Genomic DNA, 17434 nt, shown 5'->3' with positions numbered 1-17434 from the left:
TTGCAATACAATACGTGTCACAATACTTACGTCATGATGCGATATTATCATGATATTGCAATATCACTATATATTGCGATATTTTTCCTAGCTATCAATATGAAATCTATAGATAAAAAAGCAAGTTCTGTATATGTTTAGAAATTAATTATTTAGTTATTTTTGATATCCATGTTGTTTGGGTTTTAAGTCAGTCCTCATCTTCCACTGTGATTGTCTTAACTACAGATATGACGCTGCAGCGCACAGCAAAAGGGCTCCACAGCTCTATCTGCGGTGTAGAGAGAGCCCATTTTCTCTCACATACATATATACATAGTAGTAGTAGCCCACTTGTCATCATAGTGCCCTGGTCACTCAATAAATGGTCAGACACATGATTTTATGAGTCATATACATATGAAATGATACATATGCCCAAATGCAGGATTCAAACCAGGGTTTCTAAATGGGAGCTGGTGACTAACTAAGCTGTCCGGTTAACTAGACATGGACATCAGAGGTGTTGGCCCCAACCTTGAGAAGCGGCTACTTCAGATACCTGGAGAAACATCAGACATCTCAAGCCAGAAGTGTGCAGCTCTAAGGACAGCAAAGAAATTATATAGAACTATCAAGCTCCCAGGCGTCTGGTAGAGGATCTCAGCTTGAGAAGAGGAAGCCACGCTACCCACCCAGGAGTACGTGGTTGGGGGCGGGGCGGAGCAGGTTTTACACACACACAGAGAGATGGATGGATAGATAGATATACTTTTTATGATTATCATACCCTCGTGTTAACCATCAAAAACTAGCACTGCCCTTCTGAATTCACTTCCATAGTAAAAACATTTAAATTACAGTTTTCCATTGATTTGTTTTGTTATTGTTTGAGTATTTTAAACTGACATGACAATGAGATTAATTGCCATAAACACCAGAGTCCCTGAAATGTAAAACCAGAGGTGTCAACAGTATGAATGTTTGTTATTAAAGTAGAAGTATGAATCCTAATGTTTCAATACACTTTTGTAGAAGTTAGAGTATCAACTTAAGCTTTTTACACAAATAAGAGTAAAAGTACAATTTTTAAAACTACTTAAAGTATAAAACTAAAAAGTAATGCAGTAAAAAAAAAAGTGCTTTAAACCTTATACTGGTTACAGCACTACCCTATTAAAGGGACATTTTTCTACAATTCTACACTAAGAATTCTTAGTTTTATAACTAATGGTGTCACATTTAATTTTCCATCATCTTTTTGGTATGTGGCAAACAAGTTGGTGAAGTACAACCACAAATAAATGATTTGTCTGGATGAAACTAATTAATTTGTCATAACAGTTATAACAAAAATTAGTTTAATGAAAGAAAAACTAACGAGTCTATTTTTAAAAAGTAAGGAGCAGAAGGTAGAGATAATTGCAAAAAATGTAAAGAGTATAAGTAAAAAGTTGTCTAAAAGAAAATTACTCCATTAAAGTATTAAAAGCCAAAATTTCTATTTATATGAAATAACAAACTATTCATACTTTGTTATTTGACACCTATGTGTTAAACCATATACCTTCTGGCTTTTTCCCAGTTGTTTCTATATCAATGTATTACTTTAAGTTAGGCTATAAATACTCTTACTTTGATGGAGTCTGTTAAAAATCAAAAGAATCTACTTTTTTTTTCTCCGTTTTTTTTAATTAATTTATGGATTTGATCTTTGCTCTGCATTTGTTTTCGTTTATAGTTTAGGAGCAGATATCAATTTCTCTGAAAAGCTGTAGATTTCATAACCTCACATGTTGTAAAAGTGTGTTAAGTTTCCTCATGATTGTTTTCACAGAGAAGCAGTGACCGTTTCCAGTTTTCATATTTCATATTTTCTCAGCTCTCTACCCTGGAGACTGTGCTGGAAGTTAAAAGAAAAACTTTGTCCTGGAACATCCCTCCTATTAATCACAAAAAACACATAATGTAATTAACCTAAGAATATCTAACATTTGTAGGTTTAATCTGTAGATCTGATCTATTTCAAGTTCCTCTCAGTTTGTGAAAAATCAGTGCATTCCTGACTAGAAGTAGAAACCTCTGCCAACACCAATATGTCCTGCAGCTGTTCAAACCTACAATCCGAGTTTGCTGTCCTGTTGTTAGCAACTCTGTCCTCCTTCCTCTGCCTTTAAGATTAAAAATGTAAAAACAAATCCTGTGCACAATACAGTAAAATATGTATCCCAGATTAAATATAAAAATGCAAAAAGAATCCTTCCTAGCTGCTCAAATATGGGACATTTCTGCATTATTCCTGCTATAGCAAAGGCCAATTTGACACAGAAGAGAGAAATTTCCACTAGTCCAAACCACATTCCAGCGCTAAAGTCAAACCCTCCATCCATCTCTTCACAACGCAGCGACAACCTTTTCAGATATGGCTGGAAAACAAAGCAGACAGGGGGAGTGCATGATGGGACTCCGATCCAGACCAAATGTGAGGTGCTGTGAGGTATTCCAGGAATCCGATATGCCTCTTTTGATTTATTCGACACAGGAGCTGAGGAACATGATGCATCACATGGAAACTGGGGCAAAGGGGGGGAAAAAAACAAAGCCTGAGCCAACTTTCTGACTCCAAGTGGCGTCAGAGAGGAGGAACGCCATCATAGAGCTTCAAGAAGGAGACATCGGACTTCAAAGGCACCGCAGTCATAAAACACATTGTACTTACACTGCTGTTCGCTCTACACACAGGCCAGTGCCAGTTTCTCTTCTACTTAAAAATTCCAACACAAACAGGCGTGGATAAGTATAGCTCTATAAACAAATGGGAGTTAACATTAGCAGCTATTAAATCATGCTGAAGCAGAAACACAATTAACCTTCTAAACAAAAGCTGAAATTTTACTTCTATTTCCTTTTTTCATTTTATTTCCTAATTGTCTGTAATGTGTTTCTATTTTTTTTTCTACTCTGCGTTGAGTAAGACCAGGGCGTGTAGGGAGATCATTTGAATCCAGCCCTTTGGTTGTGAGATCGATGTAGACTCAAAGGCTCCATGTCTAACCACAGCTGATCTGATACAGCACCAAAAAAGGCTCCACCAACATCAGCCAGGCTCTGGAGTCTGGGGCAAGAAGAAAGCATAGATCTTAGGAGTACATTTATGCTCCGTTTAATGAGCCATATCTGCATTATTAAAGTGCAACATGAGAATATTTTACAGCCTCACCTCATCTTAACCTTATATCAAATTAGAGGGTTTGAGATGAATTGACAGGAGACTTATTCACTAAGGTTGACTTAAGAAATCAGGTCAATTAAAGTAATGTGTTTGTTTTTAAGGAGGAGGATTTTATAAAAAGCATTGCTTTGCTTAGAGATTATTCTTGTTTTTCTTTATTTTTGCATAATTTAAATGTTTCAGATTATAAGAAAATATTAAAACAATGAATTCATTACAGCCTATAAAAATGTGAATGAAGGAGTGCATTCATTAAACGATGCACAAAATAAAAGAGAGCAACATCTACAGCTCTGCATGTATCAGTTCAGTCTCTGCTCATGATCCAGTTAGAAGAAAGAGGCAGGGCAAAAATGGCTTCTTTTGGAGTTTTAAGATGGAAACCACTGTTGAGCCCCCAAAAACAAAACCTAAATATTTTAAAGGTGAAGGAGTCAAATCCAATGTCTCAGTGTTTTTCTTCTTTGATAGACTAAAATCTTGTATTTAATTCAAATTAAGCTCTGCAAACCTGATCCACGCTGCAGTTTTAAACTGCCTTCAACAAAACCGTTGAGCTCTTTGGTCTTTATAACTTGTATAAACATTATACTCTGACTCTCAGGAATGAAATTTCCTGGAACATCAATTTCGGTGAAGTCTGGCAAATCTCCTAAATGTTTTCCACTTGCAGATAAAATTTCTCTCTGGAGAAACTACAGACTTTAAATAGTGGCAGTAATGGTTTCTTTGTGAGCATTGCTGTTGTCTTTCCTTCCTGGCATCGTGTTACCCCCCCTGCATTGGTCCCACTTTCTGATGATTAGTTAATCACGAAAATGTCATCAGCTGCTCTTTTTCCTCCAAAAGTTGGTTAAAACAACTAGGAGTATCTTTCTGCATCAATTGATTCTATGAAAAGTAACATTGCAAAATTTATTCAACATTTTTATTCACTCAATGTTGAAATCATAAACAAAAGCTAATTTCCATTACTTTCTGATACATAGAACATAATATATAGTAGGCAGTTTTTAAATATCACTACTTGAGTTCAGTGAAATCACCTTTTTTCTTCCTTTCTGTTGCTGTTTTGCGTCTATTAACTTTATTTCTTTTGTATCATTATCTATTTTTATATATTCCTTTTATTTGCAATGTATCAATAGAGAACTTTAATTTCTAAAGCACTTTCTAAATAAACTTTCCGCAAAAGTAAAAAAAAAAAATCCCCTGGACTTGGTTTCCAAGATTTAAAGACGTTTCGCTACCTCTCCAGGAAGCTTCCTCAATTCAAATGACTATGACCTGGATGACTGAGAATCTTCATCAGCATTTCTAAATAATGAGAACAATTAGTAAATCTTAGCTACAGTATAGCATCAACTTTGTTTAATTACACAAGGATAAAAAGACGCACATCGACTCAAAAACAAAGTACTTATATCTACCAAATTACAAATATCCACCTGGATCACATCTAGAAAGATTACCTACACTTGAGTAAATTGCAAATTTATGGATTAATGAATGGATTAATGCGGCATAATCAATAGTTGACTTGAACAATCAACTGAACTGTTGATGCTCTAGTTTACAGAGAGTAAACCTGAGTTTGAATCATATTTTAATATATTTTCTAATAATTTTCTAATGCAAAATAATAATTTGTAGAATTTTATTTGCACAGTTTAGCATTTGTTGTTGGAATCAATCAATTTACCCTCCCTGTATCACAGATGAACCAATCCAGTGTTTTCTGTCCCAATCCAATATCAACAACCCAGGCTAATCGTATAGGAAGATAACTACAGTTACTAGTCTTTAATTAATGAATTGTATACCACCCCTTGTAAGTGAAGGCAACAAGGTTGACATAAACATTTTCAGAAAAATTAAAACAGATATAAATATTATTTATCAACAAAGTGTAAATTAACAGCAAAAGGAAATAAAGTGCAAACAGATATTTCAAGGTTTTATAAAAAAGCGGGCGAGTAAAACTTGTTGTAGGTCACAGTAACTGTATTGCTGTGTCTGATATCAACAAGGAAATAAATGACTGGATCGTAATCCAGTTAATGAATCAGTAATGGAACTGATATCCGATCCTACTATTGGATGGATGCATGGATCATAAATAAAATTGCCTGAATGGTTATTGCCTGTCATTGCAAGTCATTCACCACAGCATCATATTACCCGTCCTCCCATCTACTCATGCTACTCTAACTGATTTTTAGTTGCAGCCTGCTGTCCATCATCTGTAGTCAATTGTTTAGACATATATAGTTTCAAACGCCTCTTTCAACCTGCTCATTACTGGACATTTATTAACTAAAACATTTCCTTCCTGACTTAAAGCTTCCCATTTTTAAGTTCAATGTATTTTGCATACATGAAGTGGAAGGAATTAAAGCTACAGTGTGTAATTTTCAGCGACATCTAACGTTCAGACTGCAGACCACAGCAACATGAACATCTCCCCCCCACCGCTTCTCCCCCCCAACCGTACGGCGAGCGTTACGGGATAAAATGTCTTCCACGACGTCCGCATCACCTACCTTCTCAAGTGATGAGGTTCATCTATTGTTCAGTACCGTCTCAGTTCATCTCTCTCAACTTGCCGTAGTTACTTTCGAGCGTAATGAGCGATCTCGCAATGGCTAGTTTGTTGGCTCTGCGCTGCCGTAGCGCAAAGATGTCTGCCTCCATGGCTGCGAGACCCGCTCCTATGTAATTATAAATAACGAATTCTAAGGCAACGCAAATATTAAGGTTAAGAGGCTGAGCTCGTAGATGATGATAAATAACATAATTATGTATAATATATTACATTTCTGACTGTATATCCCTGTAAATATTACACACTGTAGCTTTAAATAGTTTCACTAATACAGATGTGAATAATTTTGTTGGGAGCTGGAGAAATTCCACCTTTCTCCAGCAGAGTCCGCCGTGGATCCTCTGAGGGAGCCTCCTGCACAGCTGCAGCTCATCAAGATCATCAGAGGATCCACTACTTAAGCTGTCTTCAGACCTTGCCTCAACGCCGCAGTGTTGTTCCAGTTGGTCAGCGCTTAAGCCTAGATCCTCAGTGTTACTCTATGACTTTTGAATCCAGCTTGGATTCTAACCCTTGTCTCTGTCTTCCAGGAAACCTGTGCCTCCTCTGTGAAAGCTCAGGAAGAGCTAACCTGCCGAGCCGACCCTCAGACCCAAACCTGAAGAATCACAGAGAACTTCCAAGCAGCTCTGGACTAGAGCTGGGAAACCCTAAACCAAGGTCTGTTCATATTAGACGTGAGACGCTGAAGCAGCAAACGGACTCTGCTGATGAACTCTTCTCCAGATCCAACAGAGACCCTCCCAAAGCTAACCTCAAGAACCCTCAAGGTACTATCAGTAAACTTCAGGAAATCAAACCTCTGTTGGCAACGCTAACTGAACTGTCTCTCACGCAGACTCCGGTGAACCAGTATCCAGGCCCCGAACCTGAACCAGTATATTCTGTGTGCTTATGCATCAATAAACTTGTTAAACTTTCATCCCTGTGTCCGTCAGTGGTGTTCTGCATTCTTGGGTCGCTTTTAGTGAACCCATCATGACAGAACACTGCGGCCAAACTCAAGGCCCAGCAGATCACCTCACCCGTCGACTGGAGGAGCAGGATGCCCAAATTCAAGGACAAACCCAAACGCTCCGTGAGTTATACCACCTGGTTGACACTCATAACCACATGCTACAGAGCTGTGCTAATTATCTGAACAGCGCTAATGCTGCACAACAACCATTTCCGGGTCCAGTTCCTCCTCCGAGGTCACCAGCAGTGACGTCATCAGAGTTCCGTCCTAGTCTCCCAGAAAGATTTTCTGGTAACATGAAAGATAGCAAAGGATTTTTATTTCAATGTCGATTGATTTTTCAGAACTCCCCTGGCAGCTTTTCCACGGATTACAAGAAAATAACTTTTATTCTCTCACAGTTAACAGGAAGAGCCTTGGAATGGGCTCAGGCAAGATTCGCCGCTGACGATAGCTTAAACTGCTATTACTCTGATTTCATCTCTGAATTTACTCAGGTATTCAACCAGGAAACTGACCAAACTACAGGTGCTGGTCATAAAATTAGAATATCATGAAAAAGTAGATTGATTTCAGTAATTCCATTTAAAAAGTGAAACTTGTATATTATATTCATACATTACATACAAACTCATATATTTCAGATGTTTATTTTGTTTAATTTTGATGATTACAAATGACAACAAATGAAAATCTCAAATTCATCATATCAGAAAATTAGAATATTGTGAAAAGGTTCAAAATTGATGGCCCCTGGTGCCACACTCTAATCAGCTAATTAACTCAAACCACCTGCAAAAGCCTTTAAATGGTCTTTCAGTCTAGTTCTATAGGCTACACAATCATGGGGAAGACTGCTGACTTGACAGTTGTCCAAAAGACGACCATCGACACCTTGCACAAGGAGGGCAAGACACAAAAGGTCATCGCTAAAGAGGCTGGCTGTTCACAGAGCTCAGTGTCCAAGCACATTAATAGAGAGGCGAAGGGAAGGAAAAGATGTGGTCGAAAAAAGTGTACAAGCAAGAGAGATAACCGCACCCTGGAGAGGATTGTGAAACAAAACCCATTCAAAAATGTGGGGGACATTCACAAAGAGTGGACTGCAGCTGGAGTGAGTGCTTCAAGAACCACCACACACAGACGTATGAAAGACATGGGTTTCTGCTGTCGCATTCCTTGTGTCAAGCCACTCTTGAACCACAGACAGCGTCAGAAGCGTCTTGCCTGGGCTAAAGAGAAACAGGACTGGACTGCTGGTGAGTGGTCCAAAGTCATGTTCTCTGATGAAAGTAAATTTTGCATTTCCTTTGGAAATCAAGGTCCCAGAGTCTGGAGGAAAAGAAGAGAGGCACTTCATCCACGTTGCTTGAAGTCCAGTGTAAAGTTTCCACAGTCAGTGATGGTTTGGGGTGCCATGTCATCTGCTGGTGTTGGTCCATTGTGTTTTCTGAGGTCCAGGGTCAACGCAGCCACATACCAGGAAGTTTTAGAGCACTTCATGCTTCCTGCAGCTGACCAACTTTTTGGAGATGCAGATTTCATTTTCCAACAGGACTTGGCACCTGCACACAGTGCCAAAGCTACCAGTACCTGGTTGAAGGACCATGGTATCCCTGTTCTTAATTGGCCAGCAAACTCTCCTGACCTTAACCCCATAGAAAATCTATGGGGTATTGTGAAGAAGAAGATGCAATACACCAGACCCAACAATTCAGAAGAGCTAAAAGCCACTATTAGAGCAACCTGGGCTATCATAACACCTGAGCAGTGCCACAGACTGATCGACTCCATGCCACGCCGCATTGCTGCAGTAATACAGGCCAAAGGAGGCCCAACTAAATACTGAGTGCTGTACATGCTCATACTTTTCATGTTCATACTTTTCAGTTGGCCAACATTTCTATAAATCCTATGTTTTTATTGGTCTTCAGTAATATTCTAATTTTCTGATATGATGAATTTGAGATTTTCATTTGTTGTCATTTGTAATCATCAAAATTAAACAAAATAAACATCTGAAATATATGAGTTTGTATGTAATGTATGAATATAATATACAAGTTTCACTTTTTAAATGGAATTACTGAAATCAATCTACTTTTTCATGATATTCTAATTTTATGACCAGCACCTGTATAGACTCCAGAGCTCTTTTCAACCTAAAACAGGGAAACTCTTCGGTGGCTGAATTTTCCATTAACTTCCGGGTTAAAGCGGCAGCTTCCGGATGGAACCAAAGCGCTCTAAAGGGAGCCTTTTTCATGGCATTAAATGAGCACATTAAGGCTGAGCTCGCAACCCTCGACGAACCAGCTACCCTCGAAGATCTAATTCGCCTCTCCATTAGATTGGATAATAGAATTCGTGCCAGAAACAGTTCAAAGAAGCAGGGTACACTTTCTTCTGCCTCACATAACGTGACTGTTTGTTCTTCCTCTACAGAGCAGCTGCCCATTCAGAGGCCTAAGTCCCAGTCTCTACCGTTGCCTATTCAGGCCTCTCATTCGAGCGAAAGGGATGTCGAACCCATGCAGGTGGGACACACTAGGCTCACTCCAGAGGAGAGGCAAAGGCGTTTTCTAAGCAAACTATGTATCTACTGTGGTGAGAGAGGACACTTCATGGCTTCCTGCCCGGCTAAATCAAAAGCCTGGGCCCGCCAGAAGATCTGAGGAGTCTGGCGGGCCAGATAAACACTAAGAAATCTCCTCGACTGTTACTTCCTGCCACGTTGTTCTGTGCTAATCAAAACCTCTCTTTTTCTGCATTCATCGACTCAGGCTGTGAACGTAACCTAATCGATTCTAACCTCGTCCAGCAACTACAAATTGAAACCATTCCTCTGACTCAGCCTCTCAGTGTATCCGCTATTGACGGAAAAAGACTCCATCAAGTTACCCATCAAACTCAGCCCCTCGAGCTACTTCTTTCAGGTAACCACCGAGAGACTATAAAATTTTTTGTTTTTCCCTCTGCATGTTCCCCGCTGGTGCTCGGTTTCGAATGGTTGGAGAAGCATAATCCTCACATTAACTGGACTGAACGTCACCTGGAATTATGGTCCATCTCATGCCATGAAACATGCCTTCGTTCTGCTGCCCCCTTGGTGGGGTCTCCTAGAGGTGGGGGGGAGATGGACTCTCCTGACCTTTCTTCAGTTCCTTCTGAGTACCATGACCTAGCCCCTGTCTTCAGTAAGGTCAGTGCGACGTCCCTACCTCCACACAGACCATACGATTGCGCCATTGAACTTTTACCTGGTGCTCCTCTACCCAGCAGCGAATTGTATAATATTTCCAAGCCCGAAAGAGAAACCATGGAAAAATACATCAACGAATCATTAGCTGCTGGAATAATCCGTCCATCTTCCTCTCCATTGGGCGCCGGGTTCTTCTTCGTGGGGAAGAAGGATGGTTCCCTGAGACCTTGTATTGATTATCGAGGTTTGAATCAGATTACAGTTAAGAACAAATACCCACTTCCTCTCCTTGCCTCTACGTTTGAACCTGTACAGGGAGCTACGGTGTTTTCTAAACTGGATTTAAGAAACGCTTATCATCTCCTTAGGATCCGTGAAGGCGACGAATGGAAAACAGCCTTCAAAACACCCTTGGGCCAATTCGAATACCTAGTAATGCCCTTTGGTCTAACTAACGCTCCAGCCTGCTTCCAGGCCCTCGTAAATGATGTTCTCAGAGACTTTCTCAATGTATTTGTTTTCGTGTACATTGACGACATTCTCATTTACTCCAAGAACCTCGATGAACACAAGAAACATGTCCGCCTTGTTTTGCAGAGACTGCTGGAGAACAAGCTGTTCGTGAAAGCCGAGAAGTGCGAATTTCATCAACCTTCAGTCACCTTTTTGGGGTTTGTGCTCGAGGGCGGCCAGGTAAAACCATCTGAGGACAAGATTAAGGCAGTATTAGACTGGCCAGTTCCAGAGAACCGCAAACAGCTACAAAGGTTTTTAGGTTTTGCTAACTTCTATCGTCGGTTTATCAGAAACTACAGCCAGAGCGCCCTTCCATTAACTTCTCTGACCTCTGTCAAACGCATTTTTCAGTGGACTCCTGAGGCTCAAGCAGCGTTTGATAAATTAAAATCCTTGTTTTCCAGATCACCTGTGCTTATGCAACTTGACCCAGCGAAGCAGTTTATTCTTGAGGTGGATGCTTCAGATTCTGGTGTTGGAGCAGTCCTATCCCAGAGACTAGATTCAGATCAAAAGATACACCCTTGTGCTTTCTTCTCCCGTAGACTTTCTTCTGCAGAGCAAAATTACGATGTGGGTGACCGAGAGCTTCTGGCCATTAAACTGGCGTTGGAAGAATGGAGACATTGGCTGGAAGGAGCTGAGCATCCGGTTCTTGTATGGACTGACCACAAGAACCTGGCTTACATCCAGTCAACCAAACAGGCTAATCCTCGCCAATCCAGGTGGTCAATTTTCTTCTCTCGGTTCAATCTTATCATCTCCTACAGACCCGGATCCAAAAATGTCAAGCCCGATTCTCTCTCTCGTCTCTACTCCGTCGATCATCCCGAGACACCTGAACCTGTTCTTCCGGCTTCCTGCACAGTGGGGGTGGTCAACTGGGAAATAACTGACCTCATCAACTCAGCCCTGGCCACTGAACCCGATCCAGGAAACGGTCCCACTAACCGAACCTATGTTCCATCTTCCGTCAGGTCCCGTCTCATCCATTGGATGCACGCCGCCAAGTTCTCTGCTCATCCAGGAGCAGAACTGTAGCCCTCATCTCAAGACGCTTCTGGTGGCCCACTCTCCATAGGGACGTCAAGGAGTATGTGTTGGCTTGCCCCACATGTGCCCGTAACAAAGCCTCACACCAACCTCCTTCTGGCCTGCTCCAGCCGCTTCCTGTTCCCTCGCGTCCTTGGTCCCGTATAGCCATTGATTTTGTCACCGGTCTCCCTGTCTCTCGAGGTATGTCCACCATATTCACCATTGTTGACCGTTTCTCGAAGTCCTGCCATCTTATTCCCCTTAGAAAACTTCCCACGGCCTTCCAGACAGCCCAGCTCCTTATCAAGCATGTTTTCCGGCTACACGGCATTCCCCAAGAGATCCTCTCGGACAGAGGCCCTCAGTTCATTTCCCAGGTCTGGAAGGCTTTCTGTTCTGCCCTCGGCTGCAAACCCTCTCTCACCTCTGGTTACCACCCCCAATCTAATGGTCAGACTGAGAGAATGAACAAGCAGTTGGAATCAACCCTTCGCTGCCTCACTTCAAACAATCCCGTGGACTGGAGCCAATTTCTCCCTTGGATAGAATACGCACACAACTCCCTCAGATCTGCATCCACCGGACAATCCCCGTTCCAGGAGAGTCTCGGCTATCAACCACCTCTTTTCCCCGCAGACGAGAGAGAGATTTCGGTCCAGTCCGTAAACCAACACATCCGCCGTTGCCAAAGAATCTGCAGAGAAACCATCGCCACCCTCAACCGGTCAACAGAGTCCAGTAAACGCTTCGCCGACGCCAGGAGACGCCCCGCCCCCGAGTACACTGAGGGCCAGGAGGTATGGCTGTCCACTCGAGACATTCCCCTCAAGGGAATGCTCTCTCCTAGGTTCATCGGGCCCTACAAGATCACTCGAGTCATCAACCCCTCAGCCGTCCGTCTCCAACTACCTCAGTCCCTCCGAATCCACCCTACCTTCCACGTGTCCCAAGTCAAGCCTGTCTCTTCGAGCCCTCTGTGTCCACCGTCCGACTCCCCACCACCCGCCCTGGAGGTCGATGGTCATCCGGCCTTCACTGTCCGTCGCATTGTGGACTCCCGTCGACGAGGTCGCGGATGGCAGTACCTCGTCGACTGGGAGGGCTACGGACCGGAGGATCGTCAGTGGGTTCCGGGCTCGTCCATCCTCGATCCTGCCCTTATCGAGGAGTACGAGCGTTCCTGCCCATCAACCTCTTCCGGACCGCCAAGGGGCGGTCGTTGAGGGGGGGGTACTGTTGGGAGCTGGAGAAATTCCACCTTTCTCCAGCAGAGTCCGCCGTGGATCCTCTGAGGGAGCCTCCTGCACAGCTGCAGCTCATCAAGATCATCAGAGGATCCACTACTTAAGCTGTCTTCAGACCTTGCCTCAACGCCGCAGTGTTGTTCCAGTTGGTCAGCGCTTAAGCCTAGATCCTCAGTGTTACTCTATGACTTTTGAATCCAGCTTGGATTCTAACCCTTGTCTCTGTCTTCCAGGAAACCTGTGCCTCCTCTGTGAAAGCTCAGGAAGAGCTAACCTGCCGAGCCGACCCTCAGAGCCAAACCTGAAGAATCACAGAGAACTTCCAAGCAGCTCTGGACTACAGCTGGGAAACCCTAAACCAAGGTCTGTTCATATTAGACGTGAGACGCTGAAGCAGTAAACGGACTCTGCTGATGAACTCTTCTCCAGATCCAACAGAGACCCTCCCAAAGCTAACCTCAAGAACCCTCAAGGTACTATCAGTAAACTTCAGGAAATCAAACCTCTGTTGGCAACGCTAACTGAACTGTCTCTCACGCAGACTCCGGTGAACCAGTATCTAGGCCCCGAACCTGAACCAGTATATTCTGTGTGCTTATGCATCAATAAACTTGTTAAACTTTCATCCCTGTGTCCGTCAGTGGTGTTCTGCATTCTTGGGTCGCTTTTAGTGAACCCATCATGTCAAATTTGGGGTTTTATTTGTATTCAGCTCCACACATTGAACCACCTTTCAGTCCAATTGCAGCTGCATGTGTTTTACATTACCCATGTCCACCAGTCTACGACATCTAGAGTAAAATATTTGGGAAAAACTCCTGATCTTATTTTTTCACATCCCCTGCCACCTATTTTAAAAGCAAATTTAAAATTTTTGTTCTGGACTTTTGATGGGTTATTCCTACACATAAATATGACCCCCTTTCACCTCTTGCTTTTTAGGTTTTCTGTTTTACAGGCAATTGCACCTCAGGCCCAGTTTCAGGTTTCTCTAAACTCTACAAAGTTTTATTATATTAAGTTCCGTTTTTCCATCAGCAATAACAAACTTATCTGACCCTGCTGACGAAAAGCATCCCACAGCATGATGCTGCTCCCCCCATGGTCTGTTCAGAGCAATGAGTATTATCACACCTCCAAAGAGTTCTTCTCTCTCTTCCACATATTTCCTGTATTCCATGCATATGGCTTGCAGAAAAAATTTAAACAAGGTTTATTTTTTCTTCTTCCTCTCTCTTTGCTTGTCTAATTGTTCTCCAGCCAAGATATTCTCCCACAATGTTTTGCAGCTCCTCCAGAAATATGGGTGTCTTGCATTGCCGTGTCCATGTGAAAGGAGAATGCAACAGGTAGATTCATTTTACTAATTGGTAAAAGGTGAAATAAAATAGTTGTTTGATTTGGTAGCAATGCATATCACAGTTTTCTTTTTTTTTTCTTTTTTTTTATCAGCAAAACCTTATAAATCCAAACCTGTAAAGTCCCTCTAAACTGTCATTTGGTTTGTGGTTATACACAAAAGGAAAAACCAAACCAGTAAACTCTAAAAAAAAAAAAAAAAAAAAAAAAAGTTGGCAGAAATCAAAATGGTCTTTAACTTCATAATTTAAGTTTTAAAGTTCCAGACTTTGAATTCTATGTTATTCTAACTTGAAATTGTGTTTTTTCCAACTTATGTGAAAGTAGAGGGGAACCAAAGGTCATGATTTATCTGCAAATCTTAATGTTCTTACTTAAAAATCATATTTTTAATCAGAGATTATTGGTCTTTAGAAGGGAGCATCTGTTATCTATATACCTGGATATACTGTATATATATTGTTTATTCTTAATTTACCTTTTTCCTCCTTGTTTGCACCTTCTTCAACTTCTATGCCAATATGTGACAAGTGAATTTCTCCGCTGGGAGATCAATAAAGCTCATCTAATCTAATCTACCATGTATCAAAATGTTTATTCTGTTGTAGGGACACTAGAAGTCTGAGCTTTGAACCTCCAGACTTCATGGTTGGAGGTTCTGATGCTAAAGAGATGCTGCTGGTCAAAATCCAGGAATTGGAACCTCCAATTTAAAATCCAGGTTCCAATTCCTGGATTTTGACCAGCCGCATCTCTTCAGCATCAGTTTGAACAGTAGAAGAACATTAAGTCTCCAACTCGAAATCCATCTCCAAAAGTTGGTTTTCCCACATTTTAGAACAAAAAATTCTCCTTTTGAAATAACCAACACCTCAAAGGTTTAAGAAGCTAAGGGCAACCCACTTGATGAAGTTCAAGATCACAACTATACCTTATATTTAGCAAAAATATATATATATATTCATTTGTTAACAGTGCAGAGTCTAAATGATTTTTAAGTTTGGACGTTTTATTTGTGTTTTGATAGGTGACCGTTTTGGGAGCAGCCTTGTTATAATGCCATTTAACTGGGGTTGCCTAAGTAAATCATTTGGACCAATTAGGGTTTGTTTTATGGAGTCCCACGGCTGTAATTAGGATTTCCACTGTCCGTGGTATTTTCATAAGGTCTGCCTGGAACCAAGCACAACTTTTAAAGCTCAGAGGTCAGAGGCCTATTCATATCTCATCCCTCCCTCCTTCCTTCCCAGGAATAATGCGGAATTGTGCCAGCCTCACTCACCAACCCTGAAGCCCTGTCCGATCAGCGTGTCTGCGCCCTGGCCGTTCTCTGCGATCAGCGTGGTGTTGTTTCCCTGCTCGCACCTATCCTGGCACTGACCCTTCAGGCAGATCCGCTTGCAGATGAGGGGCGCGATGACCACCTTGAAGCGCTCCCGTCCGGAGGCGCGCTCTGCGCACCACACCAGCCTGTGCACGCTCAGCCAGAGGACGAGCAGATGGGAGATCATCAGGCAGGGCATCCTGGCATCCTTCACTGCCCCGCGCAGAGATCCCAGGACATGAAATCTGTGGGCTTCAGCTCCAGCTCAGAGGAATCCCACTTTGTTATCCGATAGGGGGGAGAAAAAACTTTTACGTGTCCTACGGCGCGCAAAAAGCGCGTCCTGTACCTCTGTTATCTTCCTTAGGAATCTTTTTTTTTTTTTAAGTTAGTCCCTTTGCGTATTACTCCGTAAAACTGCCACGTTTGCCATCCTTGGAAGTTTCCCTTTGCGCACAGAAAAGTTGCTGCGGCTCCTTCTCGCTGATCTCTTCCTCCTTTTTTCGCCTTGCTGTGTTGGAGAGTTGGAGAGGACTGGTGCGTCTGAGGGTTTGGGAGAGAAAGAAGGGAGGAGAGGTGTAGGGGAGGGAGCCAATCCTCTCTGGAGAAAGTGCGCTGCAGGCTGGCCAGGCGCTGCAGAAGCGCTTTCCTTTACTGGTTCTTCCTCTCAGGACCTCCCCCCTCTGCTCCTCCACAGATCACAGTGTGCAGCACTCTGACTCACAAAAACTGTCGTCAGCCACTGATTTACAGGAGCTGGTCATAAAATTAGAATATCATGAAAAAGTAGATTGATTTCAGTAATTCCATTTAAAAAGTGAAACTTGTATATTATATTCATACATTACATACAAACTCATATATTTCAGATGTTTATTTTGTTTAATTTTGATGATTACAAATGACAACAAATGAAAATCTCAAATTCATCATATCAGAAAATTAGAATATTGTGAAAAGGTTCAAAATTGATGGCCCCTGGTGCCACACTCTAATCAGCTAATTAACTCAAACCACCTGCAAAAGCCTTTAAATGGTCTTTCAGTCTAGTTCTATAGGCTACACAATCATGGGGAAGACTGCTGACTTGACAGTTGTCCAAAAGACGACCATCGACACCTTGCACAAGGAGGGCAAGACACAAAAGGTCATCGCTAAAGAGGCTGGCTGTTCACAGAGCTCAGTGTCCAAGCACATTAATAGAGAGGCGAAGGGAAGGAAAAGATGTGGTCGAAAAAAGTGTACAAGCAAGAGAGATAACCGCACCCTGGAGAGGATTGTGAAACAAAACCCATTCAAAAATGTGGGGGACATTCACAAAGAGTGGACTGCAGCTGGAGTGAGTGCTTCAAGAACCACCACACACAGACGTATGAAAGACATGGGTTTCTGCTGTCGCATTCCTTGTGTCAAGCCACTCTTGAACCACAGACAGCGTCAGAAGCGTCTTGCCTGGGCTAAAGAGAAACAGGACTGGACTGCTGGTGAGTGGTCCAAAGTCATGTTCTCTGATGAAAGTAAATTTTGCATTTCCTTTGGAAATCAAGGTCCCAGAGTCTGGAGGAAAAGAAGAGAGGCACTTCATCCACGTTGCTTGAAGTCCAGTGTAAAGTTTCCACAGTCAGTGATGGTTTGGGGTGCCATGTCATCTGCTGGTGTTGGTCCATTGTGTTTTCTGAGGTCCAGGGTCAACGCAGCCACATACCAGGAAGTTTTAGAGCACTTCATGCTTCCTGCAGCTGACCAACTTTTTGGAGATGCAGATTTCATTTTCCAACAGGACTTGGCACCTGCACACAGTGCCAAAGCTACCAGTACCTGGTTGAAGGACCATGGTATCCCTGTTCTTAATTGGCCAGCAAACTCTCCTGACCTTAACCCCATAGAAAATCTATGGGGTATTGTGAAGAAGAAGATGCAATACACCAGACCCAACAATTCAGAAGAGCTAAAAGCCACTATTAGAGCAACCTGGGCTAT

The 17434-nt window shown here is 42.2% G+C and overlaps 1 protein-coding gene across 3 annotated transcripts in view; it reads right to left on the bottom strand.

The window, feature by feature from the left end:
- ltbp3 (latent transforming growth factor beta binding protein 3) overlaps positions 1-16055 on the bottom strand; it is an 84086-nt gene extending 68031 nt beyond the window's left edge. For 2 of the 3 annotated variants that reach the window (XM_038289103.1, XM_038289105.1), the window contains exon 1: positions 15413-16054. In XM_038289103.1, coding sequence (XP_038145031.1) covers positions 15413-15653 — 241 coding nt within the window. In that variant the 5' untranslated portion in view covers positions 15654-16054. Of the gene's footprint in view, positions 1-15412 lie in introns of all 3 variants that reach the window. The other variant, XM_038289104.1, reaches the window with a different exon arrangement.
- Positions 16056-17434: the final 1379 nt, after the last annotated feature.

The sequence above is a fragment of the Cyprinodon tularosa genome, unplaced genomic scaffold (assembly GCF_016077235.1).
Source record: "Cyprinodon tularosa strain WSP-4 unplaced genomic scaffold, ASM1607723v1 ctg263, whole genome shotgun sequence".
NCBI lineage: Eukaryota > Metazoa > Chordata > Actinopteri > Cyprinodontiformes > Cyprinodontidae > Cyprinodon > Cyprinodon tularosa.
Note: the sequence above shows the minus strand (reverse complement) of the source record. Positions and strands in the feature narration are given on the sequence as shown.